The following is an 18161-nucleotide window of genomic DNA, read 5'->3' as shown; positions in this document are numbered from 1 at the left end:
ACAATAGCATTTCTTCTTCATATGAATTTTAAGCGGTTTGAAGCAAATAGAATTAACGTTTGGATTTTTTTCAGTGTAGGTTTCGATTAAATATTTTGGTGGTTTGTTTGACCAGTTTCCCCAAAGTTTTATTGACCCCTTCTACAGAGCTGCGCCACTGCCTGCAGTGTGATATGTCAATTCATGTTGACATTTCCAGTTGCTGTCAGTTACTTTTCGGCATTTTCATATTCGGTGATAACATTTGCGTGATTTTTTTCGATTAAATCGCAAATCAGTGTTTTACTTAAATTATCAGTGCTTTTAGTTTCGCCTTTTCAACATCCATCATCGCGGTAATTGTTTGCGAGTGTTTCGGAAATGGCAATGCTCGAAGGTACACTGTCGAAATGGACAAATGTAATGAAGGGCTGGCAGTATCGCTGGTTCGTGCTGGATGAGTATGCTGGGTTGCTGTCCTACTATACGGTATGTACGATACAAACAAGACTTGCCCTATCAAATCTTGTTATCGTTTCTTGATGGCTAGAAACCCTTCACTCGTAGAAATTCGTTGCTGTTACTCTTGTAATATTAGAATATTCACACCCACTGGCGAACCGTACTGTACACAAACAACTGCCAATCATAAATCTGCCAGGGACGTCCACATAAAGATTTCTCAAGGATTGCAGCAACGCGTGACTTAATGAAATTGCTCAGCCAATTCATTCAATGATGCCTGTTATGTATGTATGTTATGTTATGCCTGTAAATTATGTTTATAATTTGATTATGTCTGCTTGATCCAAGTCTACATACATTTGGACCACAGTAGTTGCTTATTTCAAAAAAAATTGCTCAAATGTTTGTCATGGTATACAAAATCTCTTTAAAACGGTTGCTCTTGTCTAAAATTTCAATTATTCCTGGTTGAAACGCACGTTCGACCATTTCGTTCAGTATTTAGGTCTTCAGCCAGCAACACGTATATTAAAATAAACTTTTGAAGCTAGCCAATGCTTAACATCGACAAAACTAAAACAGGCAACGATATTTAGTACTAGCAGAAATCAATCTCGCATTATTATGTACCTATTTGCCAGGTGAGCCACGGGAGCCTATTCGACTTGTCGTCTCTACAGGCAAAAATGATCAAATTGATGTCTATTCTACAACAGCAATATTTCAAAACAGCGGTTTTAATAGAAAATTGCACCACTAAAAAATAAGTGTAAGGGTGATGTGCAGACATATTTTGTGCTAGCAAGTTTGATTATTTTAGAAAATGCTGAATCTTAGATAGAAGACTATGGAAACAATCAACTGCATAGCATAGCAAATTAATGCATTATGGTTGTTCTATTATATGGTTCCAATGCCAAGGAATTATGCTGGCCGATCAAACTAGAAGACGTTTATTGTTTTTAGACTAGGTAGCAACCATTTCATTAAGTAATGTTCCTTGGTAAAAATATTTTACACAAATTTACGCTTTATCTCAATAGACATATTGATTGAAACTTAATCTAGAAAAATTTAAAAACAATTTTTGGTTCTACAAGTTCTGGCCTTTTCATAGTGAAGAAATGAACCGTTCAAAACTGTGAAGTATTCTTGTTTGAGTGTGCAAAATAATATTGTCGGTTTAGTGAAAACGTCAGCATCGGTGTCGATTTGCCACTCATTTGCAGTCAGAATCGTCACCCGGGTTCTTATCGATGCCTTCTTCGTCAACTACATCTCAGAGTTTTCATTGCTGTGATGCGTGATGCCTGCCATCAGCAAATAAATTTGGTGAGAATAATCCAGTTTATAATAATTTTCATTATCAATCTTGTTAAATATATAAAATTACTCCAGTCCCACATCACATATATATCCTCCCTACTAACAAAATCTAACATCCGTAATACCTCTGGGAATTGCATGGGTTCCCCGTATCATCTCAAGTAGGTATTCAACTAACATTCCCTTCTCTTTAGGGTTCGTAAGCATATGGCCAGGTGTGCAGTGTTATACGATCGTATAACAAGAATTCGCTGTATCAGCCACCCATGATAAGCGCGGTCGTTTTTGCTATGCTATGCTATGTCTAAGTTAACTTGGAACATTTGCTGAAGGTGAAAATGGAGTGCTGATAACGTTCACCAAATTGGTCCAAACGAAAGCATTCATTTTGCAACTTTAAATGCCTGGTTGTGTATGACAACACTATAATCAAGATCCCTCGCAATAACTACGACTCGGCTGCAAGATCTAGCCCCATTTATTTGTACAGTGGTCATTAAAAGATCCATGTGATTCGCGAATGTGGCAAATACTCAGTTCTTCATCACTTCTGCGACCGTGAAAAAGCAAATCTACATCGAAGCCTCCAGAAGTGACTTCTGGACTTCTGTTATCTCATTAAGACTCGATATTTTCTCGGCCGGATTTGACATCTTTCACTGTCTTAGACTGTTACTAAACCAGTCAGAAAATCCGAAAAAAAAGTTATAATGCCCTCGTGAAAGTGTGGTTAAAAGAGTATACAAATCGACACTACTTTTACATTGACTCTCATTATGTCATGGATGTCATGGACATTGACTCTCATTATGTCATGGATGTCAAGGTAAATGTGCGTGCTTTTGTAGATGTTTGAAGAACCTCAGGCATTTGACGTATGACGTATATTGAGTGTACAATGTTTTTTGATTACTACCAAAATTTTTATGAACGTTTAAACGAACGTATTGTTAGGTGTTCAAAGTTAACACAAGCAGAAATAAAAAAACCTGAATTTTAAAAATCAGTTTTGCTTTACTGAATTCAAAACCGACACGATCAATCAGAAATCCAAATATATTGTCTTATATGGAACATTCCCTGTACGTAGCCGAGGGTTTGTAGCTGGCATTGAAACGAATAGTAACGCTCATGTTAAAATGTTTATTGCGATGTTTCGTTATTACTTTATTAAAATTTCAAAATTTATTTACGCTACAATTGAAGGGATTCCATGAGAAACCGGTCAACTGCAAAATGTGAGAATCGCCTTTTCGAACGAAACTTTGTGTGTTTTACTCTATCATCTTGATGTCAAAGGGAAAGTTACATGAAATTTTATGGTCCTTTACAAAAACCTTTAGTTAATGGAGAAACGCGAATAATTTATACATGGGTCGTAGTAAAACGAAATAATTGTGTTGTTAAAACAGAATTTAAAACATCTCGAAAACATCCACATTTCGGAAAATTTCTGTTATAAGCATTTTGATTTGGAATGGTGTTTAGAATCATATTCAATAAGAATATTGTATTATATACTGCAAATAGTATTACATAAAAATATGTCAAAAGTTGTTAGGAAAACTTTTTTATTGAGAGCTTCTCCATTATACAAATACTCTGAAAATATTTCTTTTACGTCTTTAAAATTATAAACATTAGATTGTACCTTTTTTATATAAGGAAAACGTAAATAACTTTTAAAAAGGGCATAATTACATAAATTAATTGTTTTTGATGGAGCAAAATTCGAAATATCGCGACAACTATCGCATTTCGGAATATTATTGTTAAACTTATTTTGATTTAAAATAATACTAAAAATCATATTCCATAAAACAATTAGGGTTTGGGATCATCCATAAATGACGTAGCATTTTTTGAGTGATTTTTAACACCCCATTGTAGCATTTCGTCACAAACCTCTAAGTACCTCCCGCCCATCTGGTAATTACGTAGCTTGACGATAACCCTACCCCCCTTGTCATTGTAAAAAATGTTAAAAAAAAGTAAAAAAATGATGTTTGTTAGATGAAACGGGTAAGGTTGTCGTGACATCAGGTCAACTCCTATTCCCTTTAAAAAAAAGCTACGTAACATGACATGACCCCTACCCCGTCCCCCTGTCGTCACACATCATCACAAAATACAAAACTCCCCCTCCCCCATATAATGCTACGTCATTTATGGATGTACCCTTTTGTATGTTAATTAGTATGAAATTTAATAACATGTATAAAGTTATCGTTAGAAAAAAAATTTAACGATAAGTTCTCCATCATGCAATAAGATTCAAAATGTTTCTTTTCTCTTTCAGTTTTTGTTGACAAAATATAAAAAAATCAAAAAATGGTTTTTTTACAATTTATATTTTTAACATAAATTTTTGACACAACATTTTTTCGAACAACTTTTATTCGAAATGTTACGTGTAGAAACTTTCACTTCCTTCCAAAAAATTGCTCTAGAACCAAAATAATCTTATTGATTGTTGAAAATGTTTAGTCTTACATGTTGGTGAAATGTATAAATTTCATCGGATTCTAAGTTGTTCGGTCACGATTTTAATGATTTTTGGACGGATCTTCGTGGAATTCCTATTAACTTTCGAGTGGTGAAAATACTAAATATTGTTATTTATTCAAATTTATTTTCTGTCGGTCTCTGAGTGCCTATCACCAATACCAAAGAAGCGACTCCATCATGTGAACCCTTAGCCACCAGTGCCGTCTTCGAAATACCAATTATTATTAAGATGCACGGAATTATAATGATTGTATTATAAACAAAACATATATTTACAAGTTGAATTTTATTGGCATATTGCTACGTACGTATAATGCATATTTCTAGAAAAAGGACAATTATTAATTTAGGAGCCATAAAAAGAGTACTTCCAAAAAATCTATTGAAATACAAACAAAAAACGGACTATGTTATTGCTTCCATACTTTGACAGCCAACAAACTTTGATGGCTACTGACATAAAATGGTCTCCATGTTAAGAAAATCAGATCTAACATGTCAAAACTACATTAAGTATTCCAGAAATTATTAACAGCAATGCGCTTCGTTCAAGGTTACACATTATGGAGTATGTGCGAAGAAATTTCACTAATCAGATTAACTTTCAAATAATGAACGTTTAATCCGCCCTTATTCCTCTTCCCTCTTTGTTGACGGAGGCACTCTTCGTCCTCAAACAACGCAACGTCTCACAACTACCAAAGTCAGATTACACCGTTTGGCCAGGACAGAGCGTAGTTGGTAAGTCCATCCATTGTATGCAGCTATCGATCAGCAATGCTAATAAATTTAGGATCCATATTTTATTGTTCAGTACCCACAGGGTGGCATAGAGTAATAATGGCTTCATGATGCTGAGGATTATTTCTTTATCCATCTACTCTGCAGTACACCTGTTCAAATACAGGGGCCTCTTAGCTCAGTAATGCCAAGGAGCCTCGAGTTGTCCTTAGACGGCCCTGCCATAAACGGATGCCAAATTTGTGGCTCATGTGTACCTGTTTTGGCTGGGAAGCGGTTAGTAGTACATGTAATACTAGTGTTCTGGCAACCAGGCACAATAAGAAGTACATGGCGGTGACAGGCGAGCCTGAAGCCGGGCCTGATATATATTGTACGTAGAACAGAATAATTTTGATCGAGAACGTGGTAGGCTGAAATTTGTGCAACAAATTTATCGCTATCTGAGTTCATTTAAAAATAAATTGATTAGGTTATAAGCATTTATATCGCTTTGAATCCTGTGTTGGATCTGGCGAAAGGAAAGCAGCTAGACGGTAAGCGAAGTTAATTCACACTTAAGCTCTTCTGACATAACCTTAAAATAATGTCCTACAGATACCTTTTGAGTAAAATCTATTTTCCCGTTTCAAAAGACTAGGATTAGGCGATCGAATCTTTTTGTACCTCCAACAAAGGGAAGATAAATGTAAGCCCATCACGTTTTCCCTACTACTAATACTGATATTAATGCAAATAAATTATTTTAGCTTTAAGCAGTCGCTACGAAAACGCGCTGCTATAAGGACCTTCCGAAATATATTCCAACATCCTTAAAGATTTCTCGGAATGGAGATTGCAGAACAAGGTCACGACTGCGGGTCGTGCGATCGACCGAATTCAGCCGATATTGGGATGGTAGCTTGTGATGCGTGCGGAGTTTGGCATCATTACGTTTGTGCTGGTGTGTCTCCCGGAGTGTCGAATCGTCCGTGGCATTGTCGTATGTGCCAACCTCCGTCGTCGCTTCTGGCAACCGAGAAGGAGAAGCCCGGTATGCAGGAAAGCCGGAAAAAAGGAAAAAGTTATTCCCAAGGTCGGGACGAATAGCTTGCAAATGGAAACACCGAAAAGAAACGCAGGAAAGAATACCGGAAATGTAGAGGGAAAATCGGTTCGGTCGTTTACGTCGAGTGCCGCAGCTCAAGCACAATTAGCGATGCGGCAACTGGAGGAACAGCGACGTTTACAAGAAGCGAGACTACAGCTAGAACGCTCACAGCTTGAGGAAGAGCGAATCCAAAAGCAGAAAGAGCTGGCGTTGAAGAGTAAGGAACTCGCTGCCCTTGAGGAGTACCTCCACCAGAAGCGCGAACTTGAAGAACAACTTAATGAAACTGGAACTGGATCAAGCATTCGTACTGCTCATTCTAGTAGGTTCAGTTTGCAAAACCAAAAAATTGACTCTAAGCAACAGTCAAATATATCTTTGAGAACGGATAGCAACGATCAATCGATTGACCCTTCGTTTGTGTCTGGAGCCGATGGAGTGAAATGGGTGGAATGGTGGATTAAGAGTCTACGTAATCCGGGGTCAGTTATGGAAGGTTCACCACAGTTGAGTGTAGATGTTCGCAAACCATCGCAGCAATCTGGAACATTGCAAACCTCAATTCCGACTGATGATTCACAATATCAGCATACATCACATCGAAAGGTATCGAGGGACCCGAGACCACAGGCAGACGAAATTTCACTGGGCTCGGAAGAATGTGGAAAGGAAGAACCAGCCGCTCGAGCGGAGGTCAACCAGGTAGGGTCATCTGTGAATCAGTTGGCTGCTAGACAGATCTGGCCGAAGAAATTACCGATATTTTCGGGTGCAGCAGAAGAATGGCCGTTATTTTACAGCAGCTACGTTTCTGCTAACGATGCGTGCGGTTTCACCGATGTCGAAAATCTCATTCGACTTCGTGAGTGTTTGCGAGGACCAGCGCGAGAGGCGGTTGTAACGAAATTGATGTTTCCGAATAGCGTACAGTCAATCCTTGAAACTCTGAAGCGGCTATACGGAAGACCAGAGCTACTAGTAAAAAATTTGCTAGCGAAAGTCCGGTGTGTTGAAGCGCCAAAACCAGAAAGACTGGACACCTTAATTTACTTCGGCCTGACGGTGCAACAGTTGTGCGATCATCTTGAAGCAGCGAACCTGCAAGCACACTTGACAAATCCAACGCTATTAGAGGAGCTAGTTGATAAGCTTCCAGCAGCGATCAAGTTGGATTGGGTGCGACATAAGAGAGGATTCCCTGAACCGTCATTGAAAGAGTTTGGTATGTTCATGGACAGATTGGCGATGGATGCGAGTGAAGTTACCACAATGGCGCAGTCAAAGGGAGAGTTCACTAAGCAAGAGAAAGGGAAGTCGCGAGAAAGGGGTCATCTGCATACCCATAGCGACTCAGTAGAGGCGGAAAAGGTGAGCATAGAGAGAACGCCTTGCCCGATATGTACGAAAGTCGATCACAGGATCCGGAATTGCGAGAAGTTCAAACAGATGGACCTTCAGAGTCGGTTGAAAGCAGTTGAAAAGTGGAGGCTCTGCGAAGTATGCTTGTTTGACCACGGAAAATGGCAGTGCCGATCAAGGTACAGATGCAATATCGGAACTTGCCGTTTGAAGCATCATCCGCTTCTTCACCAAAGCACATCAGCGACACGATCAGTTATCTCCGAGTGCCACGCACATGGTCAAACTCGTGGGTCAGTGCTTTTCAGAGTAGTGCTAGTTACGCTACACAACGGAAACCGTAGGTACGAGACATATGCCTTTCTTGACGACGGATCGTCGCTCACATTAATAGAGCAGAGCGTGGCACGATTTATCGAAGTCGAAGGTCAACCGGAACCACTACAGCTGAAGTGGACTTCAAACGTTGTTCGCAATGAATGCGACTCAAGAAGAATGAGTTTAGAAATCTCTGGGAAAGGTCAACGGATACGGTATGCTCTGAAGGACGTCCACACTGTTGGCGATCTTAGTCTTCCGAAGCAAAGCCTGCCATTCGAAAAAATGAATCAATGCCTCCCACACTTGCAAGGACTTCCTGTCTCGTCATACTGCGATGCAGTACCGAAAGTTTTAATAGGTTTGCAGAATCTTGAGCCTCTCGCTCCTTTGGAAAGTCGTGTTGGAAAGGCTGGTGACCCGATAGCAGTCCGAAGTTTGCTGGGATGGGCTGTGTATGGATCAACAGGAGAAGGTGGCTCGCAAAACTTCGTCAATAAACATGAATGCAATTGTGAAGCTGATCTCGAACTAAACGAGATGATCCGACAACGTTTTGTCATTGAAGATGTCGGAGTTTCTGTAGTGCCGCAATCAGAACCGGCAGAAGAGAAGCGAGCCCGACAAATTTTAGAGACTACGACGAAGCGAATGGCGGACGGCAAATTCGAGACGGGTCTGCTCTGGAAAAGTGAAACCGTTCAACTCCCGGATAGCCGATCAATGGCCCTCCATAGATTGAAAAGCTTAGAAGCCAAATTGGCCAGAGATCCAGCGCTACGGGATAACGTTAACAAACAGATAACGGAATACATCAAGAAATGTTACGCTCACAAAGCATCAAAAGCAGAGCTTGCTGACGCGAATGCATCCAGGATTTGGTATCTACCATTGAATGTAGTTCTGCACCCTCGAAAGCCGAACAAGAAGCGACTCGTGTGGGATGCTGCTGCTCGGGTGAAAGGTGTGTCGCTAAACTCCCAGCTTCTGAAAGGACCCGATCTTCTCACGACTTTGCCGCCTGTGATATGCAAGTTTAGAGAGCATCGCATCGGTTTCGGAGGCGACATTCGGGAGATGTTCCATCAAATCCGAATCAGACCAGCGGACAAGCATTCTCAGCGGTTTCTCTTTCGTTTTGATCCGGATCAGCCAGCAGAAGACTACGTGATGGATGTAGCCACATTCGGGGCGACATGCTCGCCATGCTCCGCCCAGTACATAATGAGAAAAAATGCGGAAGAGTCTACGGGGCAGTATTCTGAAGCTGTGAAGGCTATCATCACTAAAACCTACATGGATGACTACTTCGACAGCGCGGACTCAGCAATGGAGGCATCAACTCGAGCGGTGCAAGTGAAAACTGTCCACAGCTATGCAGGGTTCGAGATGAGAAATTGGGTGAGCAGCAGTCGCGAAGTTCTGGAGGTACTTGGAGAAAACAGTGTTCATCAGCCCCTCTCGTTCGTGTGCAACAAAGAAGAGATGTGGGAAAGAGTTTTGGGAATGATGTGGGATCCTAACAACGACATATTCTTGTTCTCTGCCGGCATGCGAGAAACTCTGGAAGCATACATCTTAGGAGAAAGAAGACCGACCAAACGGATAGCTCTGCGCTGTATAATGAGTCTATTCGACCCGCTTGGACTCTTGGCCCCTTACTTAATACACGGTCGTATGCTGATCCAGGATACTTGGCGCTCTGGTATTTTGTGGGATGAAGAAATGCGCGATCCGGAGTTCGAGAAATGGAAGCGATGGACCACGCTTCTCCGGGGAATAAAAAGGCTACAGATTCCTCGGTATTATTTTTTCCTCGTAGGACCCGGTCCGTACCAATCTCTTCAACTTCACATATTCACGGATGCCAGCGAAGCGGGTTACGGATGTGCAGCATATTTCCGAGCAGTTAACAATGGGACTGTGCAGTGCTCCCTAGTGATGGCCAAAAGTAAAGTGGCGCCATTGAAAAAACTCTCAATCCCGAGAATGGAGTTACAAGCCGCCGTTCTGGGAGCGCGATTGATGAAGACCGTTAGCGACAGCCACACAGTGAACATCACCGGCCGGTTTCTGTGGACAGCCTCGACAACAGTCTTGTCGTGGATCCGTTCGGATCACAGACGATATAAGCAGTACGTAGCCCATCGCACTGGCGAAATACAGTCTAAAACCAATCCAGAGGACTGGCGTTGGGTACCGACAAAAGAAAACGTAGCTGATGCATTGACAAAGTGGGGAAAAGATACGGATCCTGATTCCAATGGAAGGTGGTTCACCGCACCTTCGTTCCTGAATCGTCCTGAGGAGGAATGGCTGAAGCAGAAACAGATTCCAGTTGATACTGTCGAAGAACTGCGACCACAATACGTTCTACACCACATTTCCTTACCAAAACAGCCGCTGGACGTCAGCAGAATCTCTAAGTGGAACATTTTGGTTCGCACCGTAGCTCAAGCATTCCGGTTCATTTCTAACTGCCGGAGGCGAATGAAGGACTTACCAGCGGAAACAGTAACCGCAACATCGAATCAGGCACGATTCATAAAGCATCCCATATCGACGGTGAAAGTTCCCTTACGACAGGAGGAGTACTTGAGGGCAGAGCAGTTTTTGTGGCGAGTCGCCCAGAGTGAAATTTACCCTGATGAGATGAAAATATTGGAGAACAATAGAGGCCTACCAATCGGTGAACAGAAGATGATTGATAAATCTAGCGAAGTTTACAAGGATTCACCGTTTGCCGACGAGTTCGGCGTGCTTCGAGTTGACGGTCGAACAGCAAACGCTGAGTTCGTGCCATTTGACGCCCGATTTCCGATTATTTTGCCGAGGCAACACCTTATCACTTCTCGAATCCTGGATCACTACCATCGTAAGCTGGGCCACGCGGGTAAGGAGATGATGGTGAACGAGCTGCGACAGCGATTTGAAGTGAGACAAATCCGATCTGCGGTTGACAATGTTATTAAATGTTGCCAGTGGTGTAAAATAAATAAATGCGCGCCGAAAGCTCCCAGAATGGCTCCGCTTCCTGAGCAACGGTTGTAATCGCACGTTCGACCGTTTAGCTACGTTGGCGTGGATTACATGGGGCCATATGAAGTTAGTATTGGCAGAAGAAAATGGCTGTGTTTACGTGTCTGGTGGTTCGCGCAATCCATCTAGAGGTCGCCCATAGTCTTTCTACCGACTCTTGCGTGATGGCTATTCGTCGCTTCATCCGCCGAAGGGGATCACCGGTTGAGATATTCTCGGACAACGGTACTAATTTCGTTGGAGCCAACCGGATTTTGCAAGCTCAGATTAAGCGTATCAACGAGGAATGCGCTGAAACATTCACCGATGCAAACACCAAGTGGACATTCAACGCCCCATCCGCTCCCCACATGGGTGGCGTTTGGGAACGCATGGTTCGAAGCGTGAAGGATGGTATGAAAGCCATTGATGACGGACGTAAACTGACGGATGAGATTCTACTTACGGTTCTGATGGAGGTTGAAGGGTTCGTTAATTCACGACCCCTAACGTATATGCCACAAGATGATGAAAACTGCGAGGCGCTGACACCGAACCACTTCGTCTTTGGAAACTCATCCGGTGCTCACGAGCAGCTGAGGATGCCAACTGATCTAGGAGCAGCGTTGCGAAGCAACTATATGCGATCTCAATATCTAGCAGACGCGATCTGGGACCGGTGGCAGAAGGAGTACTTCCCGAACATGAACAAACGAGCGAAATGGCTAGCCGATACAAGGCCAGTGAAAGTTGGCGATGTCGTTTACGTAACCGAAGGAACCCGAAGAAATTGGATCCGCGGACGGATCGAAGAAGTGATCACTGCAGCAGATGGCAGAGTTCGACAGGCGATTGTAGAGACGGCTTCAGGGAGGCTGAAAAGACTAGTAAAGTAGTAAAACTAGCTGTGATGGAGGTTGATGCTGGTGAACCCAACACATATCCTGGAGAGTCCCACTTGGATTCACGGGGAGGGGGATGTTCTGGCAACCAGGCACAATAAGAAGTACATGGCGGTGACAGGCGAGCCTGAAGCCGGGCCTGATATATATTGTACGTAGAACAGAATAATTTTGATCGAGAACGTGGTAGGCTGAAATTTGTGCAACAAATTTATCGCTATCTGAGTTCATTTAAAAATAAATTGATTAGGTTATAAGCATTTATATCGCTTTGAATCCTGTGTTGGATCTGGCGAAAGGAAAGCAGCTAGACGGTAAGCGAAGTTAATTCACACTTAAGCTCTTCTGACATAACCTTAAAATAATGTCCTACAGATACCTTTTGAGTAAAATCTATTTTCCCGTTTCGAAAGACTAGGATTAGGCGATCGAATCTTTTTGTACCTCCAACAAAGGGAAGATAAATGTAAGCCCATCACGTTTTCCCTACTACTAATACTGATATTAATGCAAATAAATTATTTTAGCTTTAAGCAGTCGCTACGAAAACGCGCTGCTATAAGGACCTTCCGAAATATATTCCAACAACTAGCCACTTCCCAGCCAAAACATCCTTTGCTTGATATTTCCGAATGGTTTTCATCCGAATTCTGGCTCAAATACCACCACAGAGTCCGACTCAATCGGTTTCGTAATAGCTTATTACATTCGAAACAATTCTTACAGAAGCTGAACATGATTCCCAAATGTTTCCCACTAAGAAGCCCAAAAAAATATTTCAAAATTGTTCAGTGCGGACCCAACGATGTACGTCTGTTAAACGGTAATTTGGACGTCGTCCAACGACGAACGTCCTTCATTGAACAATTTTAAAACCAAAGAGAGAGGGTTGGCTCACCTAATTATTAGGGGGAACTGCACCAATTCGGACCTAGATTTTTCCTGATAGTCTGATCAATTGCGTACGTTTTTTTCTTGGGCTACTTTTCCCGATCTTTTACCGTAATGTGTATAAACGTTTCGCGCAAAAGTACATGATAGGTCCGAATTACCCCAACCCTGTTCCAATTCGGACCATCCATTTATTATCGATTTTTTGCAATAGAAATGGATTCCTACTTTGGCCTCAGTTATTCCTGTTTGATTTTCATTAAATTTCGATTTGTGAAATAAAAAGTACTCTTCGATATATAAAACATTGCAGTAAATATGCAATTAAAAGTAAGAGCTGGGCCATATTACCTAAAAATAGGTTATGAGCTATAAAGTCGAAATATGTAAACCGATTTGCGAAAACTTATGTTTTTCTAAGAGGTCGACCTACTGCGCACACTTTCCTTTAAAACGGTTTTCCGTAATCGCGTATCAGATCGTATATATGGCAAAAGGTCCCAATTGGACCAACCCATATTCTATTATTCACATACCGATTAAACAAAAACAGTTGATAGTCTCGCTCAAAACAAGATGTTAAATAAAAGATATTTTCCGGCATATCCAAAATCATAATAATGCAAATGATTTAATTAATTGTTGTTGCTAACAAAAATTTTGTTTTTCGACTTACACAAAATATGCGTTCCGAAACAACGTTCGCCCCTAGCGCACACACACATGAAAACTAAGAACTGCAAAATTTTGTGAGATAGAACAGAGCTACATGACAGCCATGAAAATGATATATACACCTTTCATAATATTACCATAGCTGAGAAACAGCTGGGGGTCCGAATTGGCCCACTTCCTCTGTAAGGTTTAAGTCATTCACCCAATTTATGCGTGCACTAAACTAACGCTACCACTAAAAGCACCTTATAGGTACCAATGCTAATTTGCAGCAACTGATGCGCACTCTATCGTTCAGTTAAAGAGATCGCTAAAGCCTTTCGCGTGAGTTTTCCTTTGAGTTCCATTCGGATCTCATTCAAATCGATCGCTAGGTTTGGCAAAATCTACCCGCTGGTTTGATTTTGCAACTGCACAGAACAATCAGCACAAGGGGAGGCTGAGCAAACCTGATGGGAAACCTTACTGTAGGAGGATCAGTAGCGTTCTTTCGAAAATTGTTGTCGGGTAAAAAGCGGACAATAGCTTCGAGATCATGCCATGTTATCGCGTTTCTCTTGAACCATTTGATTGGAAGCTGTGATCTCGATCACTAAAGAAGCCAAATCCACGCTGTAGTGCCGTATCGTGGAATAGACACGTGAGTTAGTTAGAGTGAGCCTAAAATTAAGATTATTAACGTGCTATTTAAAAACTCTAGGGCCAATAAGCTTAGATGGTTTAAAAGGCGATTAGTGCCAAGGTTTAGTCCTGTAAGAGAAACGTGCTCAGTGACATATGGTAAGCCGCCACCTGACGCTTTGTCGGTATATTCGGATAATTGAAGGTGACGCCCGCTGAACAGCATTAAACCCACTACTGTTCAACGTGAGTTTTTTCCTTGGTCGACGATCAACGACACAAGGATGCCTGTCTACACGTGGCTCGTCATTGAGGGTTGCGAATCCAATCTGGAAGCGCGCGCCACGAATTATCCTCGCGCCTTTCAACAGACCCCCCTCACGCAAACCACGTGCGTGAGTGCGCTATTTTCCGCCCGTGTGACGCCAGCGCATCGCCACCACCTTCTTGTGTCACATCAGTCTGTCGCCAAAGCATCGCGCAAAGTTGCGCAACGACATACTGCCATCCGAAAACACAGAACATCGCACCGGATAGACCGCTCGCCACGCCATCTGTGCGCGAATTGAACATCCGGCGGCTCGTCGAGCAGTGTTATCGCTATACCTCCGAAAACGGCTCATTCAGCACACGTAAGCTGTCTGCGTATACTACGGTTCAGCATAAAACGCCTCTACATATCGATCCCATCGATCAACTGCACCAGTAATACCAGCAAACACGTGGTCATCCCGAAGGCGAATCACCCCATGAAACACGGTTTCGCCGGAGGATGCTATCAACGAACGACATGCAGAACGTCAGCACCATTTAGCTTTTGCACCAGCACGTAAGGTCAAAACTATTTTAAATTTGTAAAACCTAGTCTTAAATTAGCCTGTACCAAAAAGATATCAGTGACGTCACGTAGGAAGCATAGGCCTTAGTCGAAGATGAATATATCGAATTGCTCTTCCGTTAATTTGGTTCAAGATTTAGATTATCAATTCCGCTACGTTAATGATCACTGAATATTCTCTCGTTGAAGGTTTGAATTTGGTCCATTGCAACAATTTTAGATTTTGCCTCTCTTGGGGAGCTTTTGAGTGATTTCGAGTGTTTGAACATCTTTTCAAACAGCCACAGCAACCTCTTCTTGACGAAGAGTGGCGCTTAAGTTGCTGCTGGTTACGCAGTTCAAGTACATTCGTTACACCCCCTATAATAGTGTTGATTCAAATGACCCTTAGTGACAAATGTAAACAAACTGAATTATTTGCAGCATGTGAATATTATATAGCTAACGAATACCGAAAACCAGATCTTATAATGCTCTGTATTTATCAAAATAACAAGCATTCTACAAAAACTCGCAAAATTTTCAAGATCATCAAGAAATTTTGTACTTGAAACGACATAGGGGAAAGTGAGGCAATATCGCCATGTGGGGCGAGTTGAGCACCCCCGTTTTCCAAGAGTCTGTTAACAATTATAGATATTTTTGTTTGCTCGAATGCTCCGTCAATCACCATTAGATGATGTAATACTTCAATTGCGACATAAAACAAATCTTAAATCACAAAAAAATACAAAAATCTGACGGGATGTCAAAGAACTGAAAATGTTATTAGATTCAAGCTATATGAAATAAGCATTCGCATGACGTATGTGTGCGTTAATTGAAAAATGCATACATCTCCGTAATATTTAACGTCTTTCTAACTATTTCAAACATAAAAATAATTTAACAAGACTTTATAGTTTCCACAAAAAATCTGCGAAAATAGCTCTGCAGCATGGGGCACAATGAGCACCACGCAAATCTCATATGAGTTTGTGCATTAAATCCCGAAAAGTTATCCCTATGTAAACTTTTTATACCTGAAATTACTACGAACGATGAATAATAATATTTGATCGAGAAAATTATTCGCAAAATGGAAATTTATATCTAATAGTTCCAAAAATGCTGTCAAAAACTATAAGATGAATTTCATTGGCTACTAAATGTCACTAAATCGATGAAAAATATGATTCTTATTAATTATAAGTGAAATAAATTTTAAATTTTGCGATAAAGTATAATCTTTTGCGACATGATCATATTACCCCTTAAGATTGCTCATTGATTGGTTTTTACCAAGCCAAAAATCGATCATTACAAGCAACGTTTATTTTCAAAGATTTTGAATTTTCTTCAGCACGTTTAACAACTGCACGTGAGGAATATGTTGTATTCTGACAATAGAGGGAAATTTGGGATTATTTGTATGTTTTGCTGCAGATATTTTTGCCTTCAACCTTAGGGTGCTCATTATGCCTCACTATCCCCTATGCATGAGATATTTCATAGGTGCCTTGCAAAAACGACGCAAGATTCATTTCATTCTATGTTTTCCCACTGCACATACGTAAGGGAACATGACGAGACTTGACAAAGTTTTCAGTTAAACCTCTGCAAAACTCTAAAAGAGTTTTCAATCCTTCAAAACTCGTTGAAATGTAATATGCAAAAGTATTGTGCGTATTCATGATTTTTTACAGAATTGTTAGTTTACTTTTTTTACAGTACCGCGGGGAGACTTGACCAAGAGAATTTTGAAATATCAGAACAAAAAAATAATGGCATACTGTAATCATCGTTTGTCATATTTTCGGGGACCTTAGTACCAGTAAATATATAAAATGTAATTTCCTGTTTAGGATTAACTGTACTGATTACATTGCATATTAAGGAGGGTGCCCCACTAATTCATTGATTACTCGGCCTACGATCGATGGAATACGCACAAATTGGCATCAACAGCTTCGCGTCGTTGTTAAGAATCAACATAATAACGCAAATGCCATGGAAACGGCGAAATACTCGTGTTTGAGCGCAACAAAAACTCGAATCGAGTGCCCCTATTGTTGCGCTTCCATTTGGCTCAATGCGTTGAACAAAGATAGCATACACTGCTCTAACCAACGGCTCCAAATGAGTAGGGGATAATAGAAACATGGCGAAAATAGGCTCATCACCCTATAAAGTTATAAACGTGTTTAAAGTGAGATTTTTTGTGACGTGATTAACATTCACAGTAGGTACAACAGATTAGTAAATATCAGAAATTTTGTACCTTTCTTCAGCCACCTGGTCAAGTTTCTCCATAAAATCTTGATCAAGCCCTTACGTTCAATGTCATGCTAATTTTGTAACTTTTCCAATATTCATTTCACTACTTCATAAAGATTAACATAGTATATGAGTTCTATAAAAAAATTAATTGCTCTAGTAGTCCATACAAAGTTTGAATCTTTTCATAATTTCATCAGATTATTCTCTACATAATATTAGAAACATGTTTACTTAAAATTAAAATACCTGCAACGTTTAACAAAATGGGCTGGAAAATATACCAGATTGTTTCGTTTCAGAAAGAAAAACTGAACTTTTTAATAGGCCAAAGGAAATCTAAAGTGTCCTTTATCCGCGCCTCTTTTCAAATGCATATATAAATGGAGCACGAAGGGATTTTATGAGAATATGTCTAAGTGATCCAGATCGACCGAATAATGTTTAAGGGGGTCTTCTACTCGCGAGGCCCAAAATTGAGCACTTTTTGGGAATAAATTGTAAAGTATCTACTCAATGGAATTAAAAAACTTTTTTTATTTTGAAAATACATGTTTTGACTTTTCAATTTTACTTTTGAAGACAAAAAGAAAAATCTCTCGTGACCTTCAAACTTCTTTGATGACATTGATGTTGAAACTGCATGGGTCCTGCTTAAGTAAAGTGGCAAATTGGGTAATCTGTAACCAGAAAACTGATATTTTTATAAACATTATCACGTTGGCTATGTTTAGACGAGAGGGATTTCTTTTATTTTATGGTTTGTAAAAGTTATGTAAGAATTTGTGAAAATTTCCAATATTTACGTTATTTTTTAGCCTATTAGGGGTCATAAAAATGGAACGAATTGACATTTTGCAAATCCCTCTCGACCAAACATAGCGGAATGTTTTCTGAACAATTGTAGAAAAAAATATTGATATTGGACCAGTACTCCTATGAAAAGACTTACTTGGCCGCTTAAAAAACACTACTTTCGGGAAAACGCGTTTAAAGATAAGGTACGGTGTATAACTCAATAGTAGTAACTTACTAGTTAATCTACTATACCGGGTCCGCAGAGCTCACCTTCCTTATCACGAAGATGTTCTTGTCTTTGCACATTTTGCTGTTGAATTCGGGCATGTTTTGCCGCGGCACCCATTTTGCGTTCAGAACGAGTTATACGTTCACC

General features: G+C 40.6%; 1 protein-coding gene across 2 annotated transcripts in view; it reads left to right on the top strand.

Annotated features, from left to right (window-relative positions):
* Positions 1 to 209: 209 nt before the first annotated feature.
* The window catches only part of LOC131691069 (oxysterol-binding protein-related protein 9), a 241645-nt gene continuing 223693 nt past the window's right edge, over positions 210 to 18161 (top strand). For both annotated transcript variants that reach the window (XM_058977234.1, XM_058977233.1), the window contains exon 1: positions 210 to 468. In XM_058977234.1, the coding sequence (XP_058833217.1) occupies positions 361 to 468 (108 nt within the window). In that variant the 5' untranslated portion in view covers positions 210 to 360. The remainder of the gene's footprint in view (positions 469 to 18161) is intronic.

The sequence above is a fragment of the Topomyia yanbarensis genome, chromosome 3, assembly GCF_030247195.1.
Source record: "Topomyia yanbarensis strain Yona2022 chromosome 3, ASM3024719v1, whole genome shotgun sequence".
NCBI classification, from domain to species: Eukaryota; Metazoa; Arthropoda; class Insecta; order Diptera; family Culicidae; genus Topomyia; species Topomyia yanbarensis.
The sequence above is the reverse complement of the archived record's forward strand: the minus strand, read 5'-3'. Positions and strand labels throughout refer to the sequence as shown.